Here is a 23454-nt window from a genome sequence, read left to right on the forward strand (position 1 = left end):
TGTAAACTCTGGGAGAGGGTCAGTCAGGGTTTCCCAGAGTTGAGGGAAATCGCAGGAGCCCGGGTTATTAGCTCTTGCCTACCTAGGCTTCCCGTGACAAGGTCCCCATGGAATTACATTATGTATACGATAAGACCGTAAGAAAAATCTATAAGATCATAGACAACATTAACGAATGACCTACGGTGAACACTAGCACATCTGAAAGATCACTAAGTTGTGAGTAACTGAACCCAAACAAATAAGTAGCTTGGTGAAATTCCTTTTATTAGGCATTTACAGGTGTTCAACAGTAGTGGATTATCAAATGTTCTGGATTAATAGATAGTTGGGGAATGAAGTAAAGCTCTAGAGTCTGGAGAATCAAAAAAGTGCATGCCCCATATGAGAAAGTCACAACTAAATGTATGATCGATAAAGGCTCTAGTACAGATTTTTATACAATTGATAAATTGACAATGTTTTGGATGTCAAGCACCTTTCTACTTCTCATTTAAGCACTGTGTCAAACATTTACACATCAATTGAAGAGGTACAGATATATGATACTGACCGTGCTGCTATTGGTTGAAGAGTAGTTCCATACTCTTGGAGAAGTTCAAGTAGTTTTTTATTGATGCCTTTCAGGTTCGGATCTGACCTTTTTTCCAAAACAAACTACAGATTAGATAACATTGACACATGTCATCATGTATGGACCTCATCTATCGAAACTTGAGTGAGATAAACCCTTGAGTAAAAGGTAATTTTATAATAGAACTGAAAAAATAAAGCTGAAATTCATCGTTTGAAACAGAATAAGATTTTGGGTCATCTAAATCACCAATTTTTTTCACTTTTAAGAGTTAAAGGTTTTTAATATAAGTAATAACATTATCCACAGCCAGCTTTCCAGAAACCGCATCAGGTTGATCAAAAAAGCTGACAATTCCATGGAAGCCATCTTTAACATGATACCATGTGACCAGGACTCCATTGTCCTCCAACCGTTTCTTGTAGAGTATCCCATCATCGCGGAGAACATCAAACTCACATGTTAGTATGTAGGCCTGTGGTAGTTGCCGGATCACAGCATCATCAGAGAACAATGGAGAACATGGACGGTCAAGAACTTTCCTAATTTTCTCATAAACGTCTTTACTAAAGGGCGCCATGATGTGAGGTTTGTAGCCTTCAACCTTAAATTCTTCAGAACCCAACCATTTACTTAATTTTTGTCTTACATCAGGAGGAACATGGCTGCCCTTCATCATTTCTTTTGATAAAGAGAGATCACCACCTATATAGGTCAGTGAGTAGTATAAAGCATTTTCTCGGAGTAACAATGGGACCATCTTGTTTTGTTGGTAAGATGGTACATTAAAGTCCGCCTTCTGGACCGATGGGTATATCAACACTTGGGCAAGAGGCTTTGGAATATCTGATCTACCCACAAGAGCTTGACAAACCCCAGCTGTAAGATTGCCCCCGGCACTGTCTCCACATATTATAACAGAAGAAGGATTGACTCCATGTTCTTCTGTCGTCTTCAGAAAGTGAACTGTAGCCACGATACAGTCATCCAATGCAGCCGGGCATCTGTGTTTTGGGGCCAGACGGTACCTAAAATTATTAATCAAAATGTTTTTGTGAAACAAAGGTAAATACCTGAATATTATAAGGTTCTCACAGGCATTGTTTACTACCTCTACCAAGTCTGGAGGTACTCTGCTTAAGGTATTAATAATTACCCCTGCATTTTTACACCATGTCCATTGACAGCAAGCCATGGTCAGGCTACTTCCTCCAGAGAGATAGAGATGTTTGCAGCTAATTCGTGCCCCAAGAATTAGAGTCGGGTCCTGAATTGGGGACCCCCTAAATGATCAAAATGTTTCCGACACATAGATAGAGTTAACAGGTAAGTGATTGCCATGGGCAGCTTCTCCTCCCTTCTTGTGATATAGCCAGAACCTACCTGTATCTGCAGTGACCAGAGCTAGATCCAATCGTTGCAGTTTGCACCCACCTTCTATCACCGTGCCTCCCTTTTTATTGTATATTTCATGGTAAATTAAAGGGCGACATTCAAAACTACAGTTTATTTATGGCCCTTGAAAAAAATGGAATGAAAAAAAATCTAAATAAAAAAGCTGCTTAGAAAAAGCAGCTATAAATAATCTGTCAGCAGGATTTCACCCCCCTAAACTATTTATATGCACATGTAGCTATTTCAAAGACAAGTTCAGCTATACCTTTATTAGGGAAGTTCAGTCCTCTGTTACTAAGGAATCACCTTTTGAATTGATCTGCAACTGAGGCTAAAGAGCTATGATAGATCTGAAGCCTACGTCACTGCAGCTCTATCCCACACCCAGTGCCACCTCCTTCTGCTTGACTGACAGCTTCTATGATCTGCGACCGTAAGCAAAGGAGTCCGTCAGTCAAGCAAGCAGGATGAAGCGACGATCTGTGCTGAATAGAGCTGGAGTGACAGATGCTTCAGATCTACCAAAGCTCTTCCATCTCAATTGCATATCAATTCAAATGGTGATTTCCCAGTAATGGAGGAACGGACTGGACATGTAAAGGTATTGCTGGGCTTGTCTTTGAAAGAGGTACATGCACATATAAATAATTCAGGGGGAGTGAAGTTGACAGATTTCCTTTTATTTACTTCCCCATTAGGACTTGTGTATACAAACTACTAAAGACAAAAATTTCGACAGTTCCCCACACAACCAAACAGACTTCACCTTTATAAATCGGATTGATTGTTTGGGAAAACACTTTTGGAAATTAGTCGTCACATTACTGAAGGCTGAAGTGATGAACACATTGCACATAATACATCATACCTACATTATTACGGTAGTTTAATTATAATGTAAGGAAATGTTAGCAGAATGATGTCTCCTTACCCAACAGAGACGACCACGGCTCCAGAATTTTTTGTTAGGTATCGGCAGAGAGAGTCATACGTGTCTAAAACCAAATAAACAAGACATGAGTTATCGGATCCGTTCTATCAATAAAAAACAACAACAATTCTCTGCTGCAAATAGTAACCGGTCACATTTACATACAGTTGTGGCCAAAAGTATTGACACCCCTGCAATTCTGTCAGATAATACTCAGTTTCTTCCTGAAAATGATTGCAAACACAAATTATTTGTTATTATTATCTCAATTTAAATTTGTCTTAAATGAAAAAACACAAAAGAGAATGAACCAAAAAGCAAAACATTGATCATTTCACACAAAACTCCAAAAATGGGCCAGACAAAAGTATTGACACCCTCAGCCTAATACTTGGTTGCACAACCTTTAGCCAAAATAACTGCGACCAACCGCTTCCGGTAACCATCAATGAGTTTCTTACAATGCTCTGCTGGAATTTTAGACCATTCTTCTTTGGCAAACTGCTCCAGGTCCCTGATATTTGAAGGGTGCCTTCTCCAAACTGCCATTTTTAGATCTCTCCACAGGTGTTCTATGGGATTCAGGTCTGGACTCATTGCTGGCCACCTTAGAAGTCTCCAGTGCTTTCTCTCAAACCATTTTCTAGTGCTTTTTAAAGTGTGTTTTGGGTCATTGCCCTGCTGGAAGACCCATGACCTCTAAGGGAGACCCAGCTTTCTCACACTGGGCCCTACATTATGCTGCAAAATTTGTTGGTAGTCTTCAGACTTCATAATGCCATGCACACTGTCAAGCAGTCCAGTACCAGAGGCAGCAAAGCAACCCCAAAACATCAGGGAACCTCCGCCATGTTTGACTGTAGGGACCGTGTTCTTTTCTTTGAATGCCTCTTTTTTTCTCCTTTAAACTCTATGCTGATGCCTTTGCCCAAAAAAGCTCTACTTTTGTCTCATCTGACCAGAGAACATTCTTCCAAAATGTTTTAGGCTTTTTCAGGTAAGTTTTGGCAAACTCCAGCCTGGCTTTTTTATGTCTCGGGGTAAGAAGTGGGGTCTTCCTGGGTCTCCTATCATACAGTCCCTTTTCATTCAGATGCTGACAGATAGTACGGGTTGACACTGTTGTACCCTCGGACTGCAGGGCAGCTTGAACTTGTTTGGATGTTAGTCGAGGTTCTTTATCCAACATCCGCACAATCTTGCGTTGAAATCTCTTGTCAATTTTTCTTTTCCGTCCACATCTAGGGAGGTTAGCCACAGTGCCATGGGCTTTAAACTTCTTGATGACACTGCACACGGTAGACACAGGAATATTCAGGTCTTTGGAGATGGACTTGTAGCCTTGAGATTGCTCATGCTTCCTCACAATTTGGTTTCTCAAGTCCTCAGACAGTTCTTTGGTCTTCTTTCTTTTCTCCATGCTCAATGTGGTACACACAAGGACACAGGTTGAGTCAACTTTAATCCATGTCAACTGGCTGCAAGTGTGATTTAGTTATTGCCAACACCTGTTAGGTGCCACAGGTAAGTTACAGGTGCTGTTAATTACACAAATTAGAGAAGCATCACATGATTTTTCGAACAGTGACAATACTTTTGTCCACCCCCTTTTTTATGTTTGGTGTGGAATTATATCCAATTTGGCTTTAGAACAATTCTTTTTGTGTTTTTTCATTTAAGACAAATTAAATGAAGATAATAACAACAAAGAATTTGTGTTTGCAATAATTTTAAAGAAACTGAGTATTATCTGACAGAATTGCAGGGGTGTCAATACTTTTGGCCACAACTGTATAGAGATGATACTAGAGCTATAACGAAAAGAGCCAGATACAGGAGGCACAATTGGCGGGCTCCTGCTTCTAATGCAAATGGCGTTCACAATACCTCTCATCTTTCAAAAGATGACACCACCTCCCCTTCCCGCTCAGTATGATTATTAATATGCGTTGCTTATATAGCGCCATCATATTATACAGCGTTTTACAGACATTATCATCATTGTCCCCATTGGGGCTCACAATCTAGATTCTCTATCACTATGTCTTTTGACCGTGGGAGGAAACCAGAGAACCCGGAGGAAATTCACGCAAACACGGGGAGAACATACAAACTCCTTACTGATGTTGGCATTGGTGGGATTTCAAACCAGGACCCCAGTGAAGCAAAACAGTGCTACCCACTGTGCCACTGTTCTGCCCTATACATAGTACAGTGCTAACCACTGAGCCACCGTACTGCCCTATACATAGTACAGTGCTAACCACTGAGCTGCCCTATACATAGTACAGTGCTAACCACTGAGCTGCCCTATACATAGTACAGTGCTAACCACTGAGCTGCCCTATACATAGTACAGTGCTAACCACTGAGCTGCCCTATACATAGTACAGTGCTAACTAGGGTTGAGCGACTTTGACCTTTTTAGGGTCGAGTCATGTTTCGCGAAAAGTCGAGTCGGGCGAAATCGGCCGATTACTGCGAAAAGTCGAGGATCGGCCGGAACACGAAACCCTATACACATCAATGGGGAATACACCGGATTACGTACCGGTAATGCTCTTTTATAGAGCCACGACAGCACCCACTGAGAGAGGGGATCCGCCCCTAGGAACAGGAAACCCTACGGAGAGATAAAAGGGGCGGTCCCCCTCGCTCCCACAGTTTGGGTTACAGAGATCGCGAGGAACCGCCCACCAGTATTAGTAGGCAATTCTATATCATCATTTTATCTTATACTACTAATATTTACAAGAACCAATCACCCTTATTTGTGCTCATATGTAAACTAATATATATATATATATATAAGGGAGGGAAGTGAAGGGGTGCTGTCGTGGCTCTATAAAAGAGCATTACCGGTACGTAATCCGGTGTTTTCTCTTCGCCACGACAGCACCCACTGAGAGACTTTCAGAGACAGTTATTTGGGGGGGATTATCGTGTTAAGAACCGATCTACCGAAACACAGGTCAGTGGAGGCAGATAAATCTAGTCTATAGTGACTATAGAAAGTAGTAGGAGACGACCAGGTTGCGGCCTTACATATGAGTTCTATTGGAACTTCTGCCCGCTCTGCCCAGGATGATGCTATCGCCCGGGTGGAATGTGCCTTTACAGTCTCAGGTGGATCTTCCCCTCTAGACGAATAGGCCAGGTATATCGCCTCCCGAATCCATCGGGATAATGTGTTTTTCGTAACGCCAGCTCCTTTCCTCTGACCCTGGAAGGAAACAAAGAGAGCCCTGCTCTTCCTCCAGGCGCTAGTCCTATCTAGATAGGTTATTACAGCCCTTCTCACATCTAAGGTATGGTATTTTTCTTCTTCCTGATTTGTAGGATTATTATAGAAGGCAGGAAGGAGAATTTCTTGAGATCTATGGAATTTGGTACTCATTTTAGGTAAGTAGGAAGGGTCTGTCTTTAGGACAATCCTATCTGGTAATATTGACATAAATGGAGGATCTACTGATAGCGCCTGTATGTCGCTGACCCTTCTTGCCGATACTAAGGCAACAAGGAGAGCTGTTTTGAGGGAGACATGTTTAATGTGAGCAGAATGTAGAGGCTCAAACGGGTGATTTGTTAAGGCTTCAAGGACCAGATTAACATCCCAAGGAGGTGAGTTGGGAATATGGACTGGTTCTGCTCTCTGGCAGGCTGAGATGAATCTGGATATCCATCTATCTCCTGCAACGTTGTGACTATACAAAGCCCCTAGCGCTGAAACTTGCACTTTCAAGGTGTTAACTGAAAGGCCTAAATCACGTCCTCTTTGGAGAAATTCAAGAATAATAGGGACTGGAATTTCTTTTGACAGGGCTGAGGGATAGAGGCTTAAAAATTTTCTCCATACTTTCACATAGATCGATGTAGTGGATCTTTTTCTACTCAGCAATAGGGTATCAATTACTTTATCAGAGAAGCCCCTTAGTTTTAACAGCTGCCTCTCAAATTCCAGGCTGTCAACCGTAGACCCTTCACATGAGGGTGGTTGAAGGGCCCCTGGAAAAGCAGATCTTGATTCTCTGGGAGAATCCATGGATCCGAGATGGACATGGCTCTGAGCAGGGAAAACCATGGTCTCTTTGGCCAGAATGGAGCGATCAAGATTACATTCGCTCTGTCCTCTCTTATCTTCCTGATGACTGTTGGAAGAAGGATCATCGGGGGAAAGGCATATGCTTTCTGAAATGTCCATGGAATCTGGAGGGCGTCGAGAACATCGGGGTTGTCTGTTCGGAACATTGAGGCGAATGTTTTTATTTGCCTGTTGTCTCTTGTGGCAAAGAGATCTATGTCGGGTATACCCCATTTCATAGTTATCATAGAGAATATTCGACGATTTAACACCCACTCCCCCTGATGGAGGGTATGACGACTGAGAAAGTCTGCTTTGGCGTTGTCTATCCCCCGGATATGTAGCGCTGATAAGGACAGAAGATGATCTTCGGCTATAGTCAAGATGTTTTCGGCTATAGACATGAGAGTGCCTGATCTCGTTCCGCCTTGATGGTTGATGTAAGCCACCGATGTCATGTTGTCTGAGAGTACCCTGGTATGTGTTCCGTGTAACTGTGGGAGGAATTCACATAGGGCATGATAGATGGCTTTTAGTTCTTTTTTATTAGAGGAGTCGTCTAACTCCGTAACCGACCACAGCCCCTGGACAACCTGGTCCCCCAAGTGTGCTCCCCAACCCTGAGGGCTGGCATCCGTAAAAATTATATTTGAGGGTTTGACCTCCCAGGGAACCCCACTAACTAGATGATCTGGCTGTAGCCACCAGGTTAGGGATTGGATTACGTCATTAGAAAGGGAAATTTTACCGTGTAATCGCCCCTGTAATTTTATCTCCTCATGTAAAATTGTATACTGTAAACACCTCGAGTGGAACTGCGCCCACGGAACTGCTGGGATACATGACGTGAAGGAGCCAAGCAAGGACATACCTTCCCGGAGGGAAATTATAGGTTTACCTAGTATGGACTGAACCTTATCCCTAATAGTTATTTGTTTAGATTCTGGGAGGAAACATTTTTGACTTAGAGAATCTAATATAATTCCCAAAAATACCTGCCGGGTTGTCGGGATCAGTCTAGATTTTTCCCAATTTATTATCCATCCCAAGTTCTGTAAGGATGAGATCATATGACATAGTCTTTGCTGACATTGTGAGGGGGATTTTCCCACTACAAGCAGGTCGTCTAAGTACGGAATTATGAGTGTGTCTTTTAATCTTAGATAAGACATAACCTCTGACATTAGTTTAGTAAATACCCTAGGAGCAATTGATAGTCCAAAGGGCATTGCTGTATACTGAAAGTGCCGTATACATCCATTTAATATAACCGCTACGCGGAGAAATTGTTGATGCTCTTTACAGATTGGTAGATGGTAATACGCATCTTTCAAGTCCAAAACCGCCATAAAGCAATGGGGAAACAGGAGTTTTACAGTGGATCGAATGGATTCCATTTTAAAAGTTTGATTTTCTAGGAAGGTGTTCAGTTTTTTAAGATTTATGATGGTTCTGAATGATCCATCAGGTTTTGTGATTAGAAACAGCGGGGAATAGAATCCTTTCCCTTCCTGAAGAAATGGAACCTCCACCAAAACTCCTTTGGATAGCAGATTCATTACTTCTTGCTGTAATGCCTCCTGTTGAGCCTGTGACTTTAAAGAAGTCAATAGAAATGAGTCCGAAGGGACTCGGGCAAATTTTAATTTTAAGCCAGAGGTGACGAGATTATTAGCCCAATTGTTCGAAGTTATTTTCCTCCATTGGTCTGAAAAAGAGGATAATCTACCTCCCACAGGTAGATCTGCTCTAACGGGGCTTGTCTTCAGATTTAAAAGGGCGCTTCCCAAAGAATGCACCTCTTTGTTTGGCGTCTCTAGGGGTCCAGCGATCTTGGTTTTTAAAATCTTTTCTTTTATTAAATATGGGCTTCCGGAACGCTTTCCTATAGAATGGAAGGTAGTTGTTATTAGGGAAGCCCTTCTTTCTCTCCCCCGCTTTAGTTAGAATCTCGTCCAGTTTGGTACCAAACAGGTACTCACCCTGACATGGGAGGCCACATAACTTAGACTTTGTCTGTGGATCGCCTTTCCAGCCCTTAAGCCATAGGGCTCTGCGTGCCGCGTTTGTGAGACCTGCTGATTTGGCTGCCAAACGTATAGAATCGGCCGATGAATCCGCCAAAAAAGCTGTAGCCCCTCTAATTAAGGGTATAGAGGACAGCAGTTTGTCTCTGGAAAGACCACTTTTAAGACCTTCCTCTAGGTCACTCAGCCAGACCAACATGGACCTAGCGGTGCATGTAGCAGAGATAGATGGTCTGAAGGCTCCCGTACACGACTCCCAGGCTCTTTTTAGTAGTGAGTCGGCTTTACGGTCTAACGGGTCCTGTAATGAGCCTGAATCCTCCACAGGTAGCAAAGATTTTTTAGATGTAGATGCTACCGCAGCGTCTACTTTTGGCGCTTTTGACCATGTCGAGAACTCTTCATCATTGAAGGGATACCGTCTCTTGGAGGATGGAGGTAACCCCCTTTGGCCCTGGCTTTCCCATTCTTTTTTAACTAAAGATTTTATTGCTGCTATCACCGGAAAAGAAGGCCTTTTCTTTTCCGATAAGCCAGCGAACATAATGTCCTGCTGTGTTCTGGGAATTTTAGAATCTTCGATACCCATTGTATTACACACGGACCTGACCAGGTTGTCAATACTATCCGTGGGAAAGCATGTATCCTGTTCCTCGTCCGAGGAAACATATTCGCAGGAGATGTCAGAGTCCGCTTTCTCCCTATCCGAAGATGGGTCAGATATAGGGGATTCATATCCTTTTTTACTTCTAGTATGTGGCTCTTTCTCAGAATCTCGCAAGGTTTGTAACTCTTGCCTTATCATGAGCCTGATGTCCTCAGATTTAACTGAGGCCTCCTCCCGCAAGGTAGAAGCAATACATGATTTGCATAACCTCTTTTTATAACTATCCGGGAGAGGCTGGAGGCATAATGCACACTGTTTGTGCTTCGTCTTTTCTGTTTTCTTTCCCTAAGTGTATAAAGGGAAAGGGAACACCAGTCAGCTTATGAGGGTAGGAGCACACTTACCCCAGTGAAGCTTTAACGGTACCGATTGACGAGGAGGTTTAGGTGGAGAATCGGATTTCTTCCTGGAGGATCCGCTCTGTTTGGAGCGACTGCTGCTGCCCCGTGTACGCAGGGTGGCCGTGGTGTCTTCTATGGAGAGCATCGCAGGGGTCTGTGACGCATCCATTGTGGACACCGGGCGCTTGTGCCGGTGTCCTTTTTACATGGGGGCCGCCATCTTCTTCCGGTTGAACCCGGAAGTGCTAACCACTTCCGGGTCGCGGCCATACTGTATGCACTCGCGCTGTCACCGGCATCAGCGCGGGTGCCGTCCACCTCCTCCTCCGCCCGGAGTTTCAATTCAGGACTCCCGGGTAAACTGTGGAGCTGCACGCCGCCTGAGCGCTCGCCAAAGCGCAGCGCTTACCTCTCCTCGGCGCTAGGTCCCGCAGACTGCCCGGATGGATTCCCATGAGCCAGGAACCCCTGCAGTTGTGGCCTCATGGCGTCTGCCAGCCGAGGGGGGAAACTGACGAGAGGACCCCCGACGCTGCATCCAGCTCTGGAGCCCTTGCCGTCCTCACAGGTAAACTGCGCAAGCGGCATCCAGGCTAGGCATCCTCTTCTCCGTGGATTCCCGTAGGAACAGGAAACCAAACTGTGGGAGCGAGGGGGACCGCCCCTTTTATCTCTCCGTAGGGTTTCCTGTTCCTAGGGGCGGATCCCCTCTCTCAGTGGGTGCTGTCGTGGCGAAGAGAAAAATATATATATATATATATATATATATATATATATATATATATATATATATATATATATATATATATATATATATATATATATATATATATTATTTTTTTTTTCCTCTCTCTCTCTCTCATATTCCCCTCCGTCCCATATTCCCCTCCGTCCCATATTCCCCTCCGTCCCAGCACAGAAAATCTCGTGTTACACATTGCAAATCCCTACTGCGCACAAGCGATAAAATGATGATAGCCGTGCATGCCCCTAACCCCTATGTCATCACTCTGCCCACACTCCTTCATTGGCTGAAAAAATGGCGCTAAACGCGTCATACGAAACGCGACTTTGGCGCCAAGATCGCGTACCGCATGGCCGACCCCACACAGGGATCGGGTCGGGTTTCATGAGACGCCGACTTTGCCAAAAGTCGGCGACTTATGAAAATGAACGATCCGTTTTGCTCAACCCTAGTGCTAACCAATGAGTCACCGTGCTGCCCTATACATAGAACAGTGCTAACCAATGAGTCACCGTGCTGCCCTATACATAGTACAGTGCTAACCACTGAGCCACCGTGCTGCCCTATACATATTAATGCTAACCACTGAGCTGCCCTATACATAGTACAGTGCTAACCACTGAGCCACCATACTGCCCTATACATATTACAGTGCTAACCACTGAGCTGCCCTATACATAGCATAGTGCTAACCACTGAGCCACCGTGCTGCCCTATACATATTAATGCTAACCACTGAGCTGCCCTATACATAGTACAGTGCTAACCACTGAGCCACCATACTGCCCTATACATATTACAGTGCTAACCACTGAGCTGCCCTATACATAGCATAGTGCTAACCACTGAGCCACCGTGCTGTCCTATACATATTAATGCTAACCACTGAGCTGCCCTATACATAGTACAGTGCTAACCACTGAGCCACCATACTGCCCTATACATATTACAGTGCTAACCACTGAGCTGCCCTATACATAGCATAGTGCTAACCACTGAGCCACCGTGCTGCCCTATACATATTAATGCTAACCACTGAGCTGCCCTATACATAGTACAGTGCTAACCACTGAGCCACCATACTGCCCTATACATATTACAGTGCTAACCACTGAGCTGCCCTATACATAGCATAGTGCTAACCACTGAGCCACCGTGCTGCCCTATACATAGTACAGTGCTAACCACTGAGCCTTACAATGCATGGAGTCTCCAACGGACTCAGGATATAAAGAGATATTCTCCCATAGACCACTTCATACAGAAAGCTTCCACATGAAATCTGAGAAATATAGACACATAGTAGAGGACTCATGTATCTCCAAAACATCTCTATAAAATACAGCACCTTATGAAACAGAGTCTACTACTTGGACAACCCCATCTTAAATACTATATTCTCGAGTGTAAAATAAAAATATCAGACACTCATCTCCCACACTGGTCTCTCAACATTCGCGTGACATCGTTATGCAGATGAGTCACCCGCCAGGGCAGTGGGGTACCCGGTACCGGGTCCGGTGTTCACAGGGGGATGTCACGGTGGCGACCCGGTCCGTGGCCCTGGGCGCCCATGTAAAAGGGGGTTTTTGAATAAAGTTTATGTTCGTGACGCCACCTGTGGTATTCGGTCAGGGTGACCGACGCTGCTTTAAGGGGTCCACTGGGGTGATGTTATGGCAGCTAGATGGTATAACTACCCACAGGTGAAGTATATCCCCAGGGCTCCCGATGTGTAGATGGAAGATGGTGAATGGAGCAGTAAAGAACAAGGACACAGGTTTGCAGTCTCTTTACCTGGTTTACTGAAGTCTTCAAGCAGCCACAGTCCAGGGTACCAGATCACAGGGCAGGCAGAATCCGGCCAGTTTGGAAGCGAATCCAGAGTCCCCTTTACCAGGTGGAGTTAAAAGCCTTCCTCTAGAGCGGTAGTATTGAAGTCCCTTACTACCTATGGCTTCACATAAGGTCCTCACAGTTGTTCTCTCTGTCCCCCATATAGGATAGGACAATACCTGTAAGACAGGTAACTCGAGCCTTTTTACAGGGACTCTATCACGCCCCGGGCTGTATGTGTTACTGTGTCTTCAGGTGTGTATGGCGGACAGGTAACTTGAAGTTCAGCTGTCCTGCCGGGTTCTGATGGAAGTCCTAGAGTCCCTTACAACCTCGGTGTGCCGGCTACCGGTTTTCTGCGCTTTTGCCAGGGAGACAGTCTGCTCGCTGCGGTCCTCGCCTGTGCCTCACTCTCCTTCACTTTCACTGAACAATGTCCTTTCCTTCTGTATCGCTCATTCTCCAGGAGCTGTAGTGCTTCAGACTACACGGCCCCTTCAGATCTTCTGACACTCTATGTCAGTCTGCTCTCTTCTGTCTCTCTGACAATCTGACTCCTCTTTCCCTCCAAACCACAATATATATAGGGGAGTCACCTAGGAATAGGATCAAAAGCTCCCCCTTGTGGCCTGGAGTGTGAACATGTTGTGTGTATTGTGGTTACCTGATAAAAGATATCCTTCATCGCTTCCAAACGTAACATCACCTTCCCTGTGAGGAAAGCAATGCTACTGTGAGGACCAGGACCCTGGGGTGCCACACAACCACTATGGACTGCCTCGCTTATACTTCCCCAGACCAAACTTGGACATCCGAAGCATTTGAGAGAGCTGTAGACCCCTTAATGGATGACCCCTATAATACAGCTGTGTGCATGAGCCCTAAGACAAATGAACAGTTACGGATCATCCTCTGATTTCCTTACCAATACTTCCAAACATGAATCCTCCTCCATGAAAGAACACGACTCCTTTTCTGCCACCAGCTGAAGGAGATCGGGGCTGGTAGACTCTCACCGGCACTCCTCCAAATTCTAAGTCTTTCTTGAAGATCTCTGGATCATCCTTCGGCTTGGGTACTGATATTTTTTGTAAAAAGTTAATAAGGCCTGCAACATTCCCTACTCCGAATTTATCAAGAGCCTTCCCCTATGAAAAAAAAATAAAAATAATTTCATATTGAAGGTCCCCAAAAACAGTCCGGTGAATTATTAACAAACAATATGGGCAACTGCTTGATTTCGCAATGTATAATTGGTAGATGTCTCTAGGTAAAAAAAAGAATTATTAAAAAAAAAAGATAATTAGTGGGGGCCAATTGTCGTGTTTTAGGGTATGTGTCCACGTTCAGGTTTGCTTCAGGCTTTGGTCCGGATTTTATGCAGGTAAAATCCTGACCAAAAATGCACCTGCGGTCACTGGCAGGTCACCTGCGGTGTTCCTGCGTGTTTTGTTCATTGTAGCAACATGCTGCGTTCTGAAAAAACACACCGCATGTGCGTTTTTGCGGGAATTCCGCATGTGTTTTTTAATGCACAGTGGAGACGGGATTTCATTAAATCCAGTCCACTATGCTGTAACATCTGGACGCTGCGTTTTTGACGCTGCGGCTCAACGCTGCGTCAAAAATGCAGCGTTTCCTGAACGTGGACACATACCCTAAAAGTTTAAACACGAGAAAAAACATGATAAACTGATGATAAAATCAGACGCAAACCCCCCCCAAAAATGAAAGAAAATTGGATCCAGCATACTGATAAAAAAATGGATGTCTGAATGAGGCCTCGTAGACATGAAGATAGCCAAGCCAAAAACTCCCTCAGGCTAGGATCACATGACCGTAGATTCTCTCATCTGAGATAATCAGGTTGATTATGCTAATGACATTCTGATCACACTGTCAGCATAGTTCGATCCGATTCTCTCGGATGCGAGCACACTGTGTGTGGAGAAGATGAAGACAAAATTTCTCCATTCTGTGAGTCCGGGGAAATCGGACTGCACTCGGATGCCATCTAAGTGCAGTTCGATGATTTCCAAGCAATCATAGTCTCATCTAATATACGTGTCAAATAGCAGCATATTGTGATTATTTTTCTTATGACGAATCGGTATAAGAAAGAAAAGCCGGATTACTCACCGGTAATGCTCTTTTAGTGAGTCCACGACAGCACCCCACTGGAGAGAGGGATCCGCCCCGCAGGAACAGGAAACCTATTGAGAAATAAAATGGGGCGGTCCGCCTCTCCTCCTCAGTTTTGATTTCAGAGTACCCGGAGGACCGCCAGTGTTAGGCAAATATCATTTATTTCGTTCTTTAAACTTATTTGCTTATGATTAAAAGGATTTTACTCCAATAATATGCATTATGTTAATATAGGGAGGGATGTAAGAGGGTGCTGTCGTGGACTCACTAAAAGAGCATTACCGGTGAGTAATCCGGCTTTTTACTCTTCGCCACGACAGCACCCCACTGGAGATCTTTCAGAGACCATCACCTAGGGAGGGGACCACCGTGCTGAGGACAGTCCTGCCAAAGTCTAGGTCAGAAGTTGACGATAGGTCTAGCCTATAGTGGTTATAAAATGTAGAAGGATTTGACCACGTTGCCGCCTTACATATAGTTTCAATCGGGACGTCTCCCCTCTCTGCCCAGGAGGATGCCATCGCTCTGGTGGAGTGTGCCGTTATGCCTTCCGGAGGGATTTCTTTCCTCGCGGAGTAAGCCAGTCTGATAGCCTCTCTGATCCACCGGGATAAGGTGCTTTTTGTTACTCCATGACCCTTCTTGACTCCCTGGAAGGAAATAAACAGAGCCCTACTCTGTCGCCAGCTGCTGGTCTTTTCAATGTATTTTAACACTATTCTTTTAACGTCTAGAGTGTGATATTTTTGTTCTTCAGGAGTGGAGGGATTACTGAAGAAAGTGGGCAAGATTATTTCTTGTGACCTGTGGAATTTTTTCGCTACTTTGGGTAGGTAGGAAGGGTCTGGTTTAAGAATTAACTTATCCTGAAAAGTTAACAAAAAAGGTGGATCTATAGAGAGTGCTTGGATGTCACTGATTCTCCTAGCTGAAGTCAGTGCTACCAAGAGGGCCGTTTTTAGTGATAAACATTTGATTGGTATTGAGTCTATTGGCTCGAATGGAGAGTCTGTTAGGGCTTGTAAGACTAAATTTAAATCCCAGGGTGGAATTCTAGGTATGTTAACTGGATTCATTCTTTCGCAGGCCGTAATAAATCTGGATACCCATCTATCCCCCGCAATGTTATGGCCATAGAGGGCTCCTAGTGCTGAAACATGAACCTTTAAGGTGTTTACAGTTAGACCTAGTTCTCTCCCTTTTTGAAGAAACTCCAGGATAGAATGTATCGGAATCTCTGATGTGTTGGTAGATGTATGGAATTGAAAAAATTTTCTCCATACTCTTGTATAAATTTTTGTGGTGGAGGGTTTTCTACTATGGAGAAGCGTATCAATTAAACCCCCCGAGAATCCTCTCGATCTTAGCATCTGCCTCTCAAGTTCCAGGCCGTCAGGTGGAGATTGTCCACCTGAGGGTGGAAAAACGGACCCTGGAAGAGAAGGTTGGGCGTTGAGGGGAGGACCCAAGGATCTGAGACCGACATAGTCTGTAGCCATGAGAACCATGGTCTCTTGGGCCAGAATGGAGCTATCAGTACAACTCTCGCCCCTTCTTCTCTGATTTTGCGTATAACTTGAGGTAGCAATATGATCGGAGGAAACGCGTACGCCAGACTGAACTGCCAAGGGGCTTGGAGAGCGTCCAGAATGTCCGGGTGATCCGCTGGATATAGAGAAGCAAATCTCCGGACTTTTCTGTTTTTTCTTGTGGCGAAAAGATCTATCTGAGGACGGCCCCAAAGAGATATTATGTCCAGAAATATTTGCTGGTTTAGACACCACTCTCCTTGTCTCAGGGTGTGTCGGCTTAAAAAGTCCGCCTGCTGATTGCTTGCTCCTCTTATGTGCAATGCAGTAAGGGATGTTAGATGACTTTCTGCTAGGTTTAAAATTTCTGTAGCAGAAGACATCAGAGTTTCTGATCTCGTACCTCCTTGCCGGTTTAGGTACGCCACCGTGGTGGTGTTGTCGGACAGGACTCTGACGTCTTTCCCCCGAAGCTGTGGGAGGAAATGATATAAGGCTTATTTTACAGCATTTAGCTCTTTGAAGTTTGAGGAGCTGCAGCTTTCCTCCATGTTCCATAATCCCTGGCAGTAATCATTTCCCATATGAGCGCCCCAACCATAAGGACTGGCGTCAGTGGTTATGATGTGAGATGGTGTTATTACCCATGGAACCCCACTCATCAAATGGTTTGAGTCTAGCCACCACTCTAAGGAAGTTAAAACCTCTTGAGATAAGGTTATTTTTGTATTTAGGTGACCCAATAACCGTCTATCCTCTTGTAAAACTTGATGTTGCAGTGTTCTAGTATGGTGTTGAGCCCATCTTACTGCAGGTATACAAGAGATAAGAGACCCTAATAATGACATGGCCTGTCTTAGGGATGTACGTGGTTTGTTTATTGCAGCTAGGACTTTGTGTCTGATCAGTTGAATTTTTACCTGTGGTAGAAGACACTTTTGAGATATAGAGTCTAAATGGAACCCCAAGAACGCTTGACGGGAAAGTGGAGTGAGTCTGGATTTTTCGGTATTGATTATCCAGCCCAGGTCCTGTAGGGAGGAAATTGCATGAGCTAAACGATCAGAACATTGAGTAACTGAATTTCCTATTACCAAAAAGTCATCCAGATAGGGCACAATCAAAGTTTCCTTCTGGCGAAGATAGGACATCACCTCTAGCATTATCTTGGTGAAGATCCTCGGCGCTGTTGAGAGGCCGAAGGGCAGAGCCGCATACTGGAAGTGACGAACCTCGTTGTTGATTTTTACCGCCACTCTGAGGAATTTTTGGTATCTATCATGAATAGGGAGATGATAGTAAGCATCCTTTAGATCAATGCCCGCCATCATACAATTTGGGAAGAGGAGCTTTATGGTGGATCTAATGGACTCCATTTTAAAGGTATAATTTTCGATAAATAAGTTGAGTTTTTTAAGGTTAATGATTGTCCTGAAAGAACCGTCGGGCTTAGAAGTTAAGAATAGGGGAGAGTAGAACCCCCTACCCTCCTGTCCCACCGGAACTTGGACTAGGACCCGTTTTGATAATAGGGTTTGAATTTCAAGCTCTAACGCCTGTTGCTGTATAGGCGAGCTGAAAGATGTTATAATATAAGACTCGTGGGGGACACGAGAGAATTTTAATTTAATTCCATCTCGGATGATATTTAAAACCCACGAGCTAGATGTTATCTTTTCCCATTGAGTAGTGAAAAACTTCAGTCTACCCCCAACTGGTATATCCTCAGTATTTGTTATCTTTTGAGGGGTTGGGTCTTCTGAACATGGTACCTCTCTGCTTTTCATCTTTAGCGGTCCATGTTGTAGACCTATCCGTTTGCTTTCTTTTGCCAAACGGTCTCCTTTTGAAGGCTCTCCTATAAAAGGGAATGGAAGAGTCAGGAAAAGCTTTTTTCCTGTCTTTCGCCTTCTTTAGTATGTCATCTAGAGTTTTGCCAAAGAGGAACTCACCCTCACATGGGATGGCGCATATTTTCGATTTTGACTGCGCATCGCCCTTCCAGCTTTTCATCCATAGTGCACGCCTTGCGTTGTTTACCAGACCTGCAGACCTTGCCGCTAACCGAAGGGAGTCCGCGGATGCGTCCGCCATAAAGGCTGCTGCACCCCGTATTAAGGGGATGGCTGCCCGTAATTTCTCTCTTGGGGTTTTATTCTCAATTTGTTGGTCCAATTGATCTATCCATATGAGCATTGATCTGGCTGTGCAAGTGCTTGCTACTGCTGGCTTAAATATTCCCGTAGTTGCCTCCCAGGATCTTTTTAGGGAGGACTCGGCTTTGCGATCCAGAGGATCCGAGAGCAGTCCCGCATCTTCTACAGGCAAAGTTGACTGCTTCGAGGTAGAGGCTACAGCAGCGTCAACTTTAGGGACTTTTGTCCATGTGAGAAGCTCGTCGTCACTAAACGGGTATTTTCGTTTTGACGATGAGGGTAAAAAGCTTCTCTGATCTTGCTTTTCCCACTCCCTTTTTATTAACGCTTTTACTGCCGGTATGACCGGAAAGCATCTCCTTTTTCTCTCTGCCAAACCCGCAAACATTATATCTTGCGTGGTTTGTGCTCCTTTTGTCTCTTCACACCCCATAGTGTCTCGTATTGATTTCACTAAATTGTCCACACTTTCCACCGGGAAGCAAGGACGTCCCTCAATTTCAGACGATGAAGATGATGATGATGATGATGATGATAAGGAGGCGTCTGAACACACAACCTGGTCACTGTCTGAATTTGACGAGGGTGTCGGTATTTTGGGTTTGGATTTATGCGGTTTATCTTGGGATATAGCTCTTAATTCTTCCCTGATAATGGTACGCAAGTCCGTAATGGACATTGCCGCTCCTTGTGTGGTTTCAGTTATACAGCCTTGACAAAGTTTTTTGGGGTATGAGTCGGGTAGGGGCTGGCTACATAGAGCACATTCTTTATGTTTTGTTTTTTCACGTTTTTTCCCCTGACCCGTGCGCTGAGAGAAGGAGGGAAGGGAGGAGAGAGAGAGAGGGGAAATAGCATTAGCTTAATAGGTAGAGTCACTCACACTCACCCAGTGAAGCTGATAATACCGGATCAGAAGCCCGAGATCCTGTCCTGGATCTGACCACCGAACCGCTCTTATGACCGGTGTCTGAAGATCCTTTGCTGGGACGATCTTTGGCAGGGGGTACTTGGTCTCCTGTTTCAGGGTCCATGGCACCTGGGGATGACATCTTACATCGCCAGATAGTGGCGCTCATTTGATTTAAATATGGCGCCTAAGCGTCCTCCATATTGCGCATGCGCAAGGACCGCACCTTCCCCCCGCCGCCGGCCGCAGCTTGGATAGTCCGGAAGTTCAAACTATACTTCCGGGTAAATCCTTGGTGGTGGTCGGCGCGTGCGCAGTCCGGGCCCCGGACTCACTTCCGGAACGCTGTCCTCACCTGATCAGCGAGGATTCCGGCGCCTGCTATTGCCACCTGCTTCGGAAATGATGCCCGGCGGCCCTACCCGGACCAGGTCATCATCCGGGCTTCTGTCAGGCGAGGAGGGAGCCGTCAAACGGATCTCCCCCGACGCTGCCTCTGGACTGCAGCCCCTGCCGTTCTTAAAAGACACCGCACAGGCGGCTTGCATGCCCAGGTATTTTATCTTCATAGAAATCCTGTCGTTCCTGCAGGAACAGGAAACCTAAACTGAGGAGGAGAGGCGGACCGCCCCATTTTATTTCTCAATAGGTTTCCTGTACCTGCGGGGCGGATCCCTCTCTCCAGTGGGGTGCTGTCGTGGCGAAGAGTAAAATATTGATAAGCATTGCCCCATTACATATCATTGGTCCAAGTGCGATCAGATAACACTCGTTCGATTACTAAAGGTGGTGTGAGCGAGCACTAAGGGTTTGTGCACACATTCAGGATTTCTTGCAGAAATTTCCTGACAAAAACCAGACATTTCTGCCAGAAATCAGCATGCTTTTTTTCGTGGTTTTTACGTGTTTTTGCACGTTTTTTCTGGAGCTTCCCAATGTATTAAATAGAGGGAAAAATGCAAAAAACCCGCAAAATTAATTAACATGCTGCTTTTTTTTACCGCGATGCGTTTTTTTTGCGGAAAAAAACGCATCATGTGCACAAAAAATGCAGAATGCATTCTAAATGATAGGATGCATGTATGAGTTTTTTATGCGTTTTTATAGCATTTTTATCACGAAAAAAACGTGAAAAATCCTGAACGTGTGCACATACCCTTAAAATTCAAGGAAAGAGCCGCACCTCCATGTATTAATAAATCCCTTGTTTTTCTGACACATGGGGGTATTAGGGGTTAGCAATATATAGACTACTCTTATTAACAGTGACTGATAAGGCTACTTTCACACTAGCGTCGGGAACAACCCGTCGCTGCGCGTCGGGCCGACGTTCCCGACGCTAGTGTGGTCTCCGCCGCACAACGGGGGCAGCGGATGCATATTTTCCACGCATCCGCTGCCCCATTGTGAGGTGCGGGGATGTGCGGGGAGGTGGGGGCGGAGTTCCGACTGCGCATGCGCAGTCGGAAAAAGCGGACCGTCGGGAGCAAAAAACGTTACATGTAGCGTTTTGTTTTCCCGACGGACCGCTACCATACGCCCAAACGCCGCCAAACGCATTCACCGTTTGGAAATGCGTCGCAAATGCGTCGCAAATGCGTCGCTAATGTTACTCTATGACGAAACAACGTATCCAGCAAAAACTTTTGCTGGATGCGGCGTTTCGCAAAAACGACGCATTTGCGACGTATTGCAGTTAACGCTAGTGTGAAAGTAGCCTCAGGGGTTAGCAAACCTCAAAAAGCAAAAGGATTTGCTTTTTATTTTATTCCTTGATGATCCCATTTTTTTTTTTTTTTTTGCAAATCCACCATACGGTTCCAGAGATATGAGCCTCTTTATTTAGTGCTAGTTTTTACAGCCTTTGCAAGAAGGCGCGGCTCATAGGGTAAAAGTGCAGAACAGCCTAAAGACACGAGCTACAAATATGTGAGCAACGCCCTCGGTGAAGACGGTAAGGGTATGTGCACACGTTGCGGATTTGCTGCGGATCCGCAGCGTTTTTTTAGGTGCAGAAACGCTGCAGATCTGCAATTGATTTACAGTACAATGTAATTCAGTGAAAAAAAAAATAATGCTGTGCACACTTTGCGGAAACGCTGCGGTTTTTAAGAAATAGCATGTCACTTCTTGTTTGTGAATCTGCAGCGTTTTTGTACCCACTCCATTATAGAAAACCGCTGGGGTAAAAACAGCAGCAAATCCGCAAGAAAACCACAGCAAAAACGCACAAAAAAATGCTGCGGAACCGCACAAAAAACCGCAGGTGCGTTTTCTGCCAGGAGAGGCAGAATCCGCACCAGAAATTCCTAAGCCGAATCCGCAACATGTGCACATACCCTAAAAATTAGCTTATTGGATCCACTAAATAAAAAGAACAGTATGGCGGATTTAAAAAAAAAAAAAAAAAAGGGGAAAGAAAAATCAGAAAATTCAAGTAAAGCAGCAGGAATAAAAAAAAAAAAAAAAAAAAAGCAGGGAACAAAGCAAAAAAAAAAAAAATTATCCACTTTTGAACATTTATGGAAAAATTGTTGCAAACCAAGTTCTACCCACCTAAAAAAAGTACCGAATGACATACAAAAAGCACGCTTGTCCATTATAATTAGGGTGTAAGTGTAGTTTTATAAGGGCTTGTGCCCACGCTGCAGATTCCATTGTGGAATTTTCCGCAGCGGGTTTGATAAATCCGCAGTGCAAAATCGCTGCGGTTTTTACTGCGGATTTATCGCGGTTTCTAGTGCAGTTTCCTCTGCGGGTTTTCACCTGCAGTTTTCTATTGGAGCAGGTGGAAACCCGCAGCGGAATTCGCACAAAGAATTGACATGCTGCAGAATGTAAACCGCTGCGTTTCCACACGTTTTTTTCCGCAGCATGGGCACAGCGGATTTCGTTTCCCATAGGTTTACATTGTACTGTAAACTCATGGGAAACCGCTGCGGACCCACAGCTGCGGATCCGCAGCAAAATCCGCAGCGTGTGCACATACCCTAAAACCCCAATGACTACATTGATCCCAGCAGCTGCACCGCTGTGGGCTCACACAACCGTAATTAGGGTCCTGAAATTTGTAAGGCAAAATTAGAGAAAAAAACAACACAGATAAGATTTTTGGGGGGCTCAGGCTATGGACTCACCAGGATGAATGCACCAGTAGAAAATGTATGAATTCTCCAAAGTAAATCAGGATTTGCAATCCCTGATGGGATCTGAACTTTTGAGGATTCATGCCAAGTTACTCCCAGAAATATTAGAAGGCACAAGGCAAGGAAAATGCCGATTGCACAGAGAGGAGCACACAATACTCCGAGCATTCCTGCAGCTGTTTCTTGTTTCTTCTCCCTCTTCCTTGTGAGCCTCCATAGTTATTGCCGGAAGTAAATGCATGGTAACAGAGTGTAACTGACACTTAAAGGAGAAGTAGCACAAGATCTTTATAATATGATAAGGGGCAGCTATTCCTTTTACTCCATTTTTGGGGGTGTAATTTGCACTTTTATTTTTTCTTTCCTGCATGAACCATGTTAAAGACTCATTCAAACATCATGAGTAAAATTGTCCACGATTTTATCAGTAATTTTGGTGAGAGTTTCATCATTTTTACTTGTATGAAAAACCAAAAAAAATTTCTCCACCTTCACCTATCTAGCAGTCCGTGAAAAACAGACAACACTCGGATAGTGTCTGAGTGTGATCCGATATTTTTTTCATGGACACATAGACTTGTGTTGCAGATCTTGATCAGACACTTGGATCAAGATCGGACATGCCGATCGGTAAACACCGTAACAAAAAAAATTGAAGAACGCCAAAATTAAATTTTTTTTGGTGGCCACAATTACATAAAAAAATAGATTAAAAAATCATGTCTATCCAAAAATGGCACTAATAAAACTTCATCTCGCCTCGCAAAAAAAAAGCTATGATACAGCTCCATCAGACGAAAAATAAAAATGTTACGGGTCTTGGAAAATGGGGACACAACTCCCCCAATTTTTTTTATGCCATCTCCAGATTTTGCATGGTCAATTTTACTACTAAATGTACACCGTGAAAACAATCCCCCCCAAAAAATTCAGAATTGTGTGTTTTTTCACAATTTCACTGCACTTGGATT

The 23454-nt window shown here is 44.5% G+C and overlaps 1 protein-coding gene across 1 annotated transcript; it reads right to left on the reverse strand.

The window, feature by feature from the left end:
- Window positions 1-246: 246 nt before the first annotated feature.
- LOC143764568 (arylacetamide deacetylase-like 4) lies at window positions 247-22705 on the reverse strand. Its single transcript, XM_077250252.1, has 4 exons — window positions 22475-22705; window positions 13523-13745; window positions 2901-2964; window positions 247-1602 (listed from the first exon to the last, which is right to left on the reverse strand). The coding sequence occupies exons 1-4, from the start codon at window positions 22649-22651 to the stop codon at window positions 846-848; spliced, it is 1221 nt and encodes a 406-aa protein (XP_077106367.1). The 5' UTR covers window positions 22652-22705; the 3' UTR covers window positions 247-845.
- Window positions 22706-23454: the final 749 nt, after the last annotated feature.

This window comes from Ranitomeya variabilis, chromosome 4 (genome assembly GCF_051348905.1).
Source record: "Ranitomeya variabilis isolate aRanVar5 chromosome 4, aRanVar5.hap1, whole genome shotgun sequence".
In the NCBI taxonomy this organism is placed as follows: Eukaryota; Metazoa; Chordata; class Amphibia; order Anura; family Dendrobatidae; genus Ranitomeya; species Ranitomeya variabilis.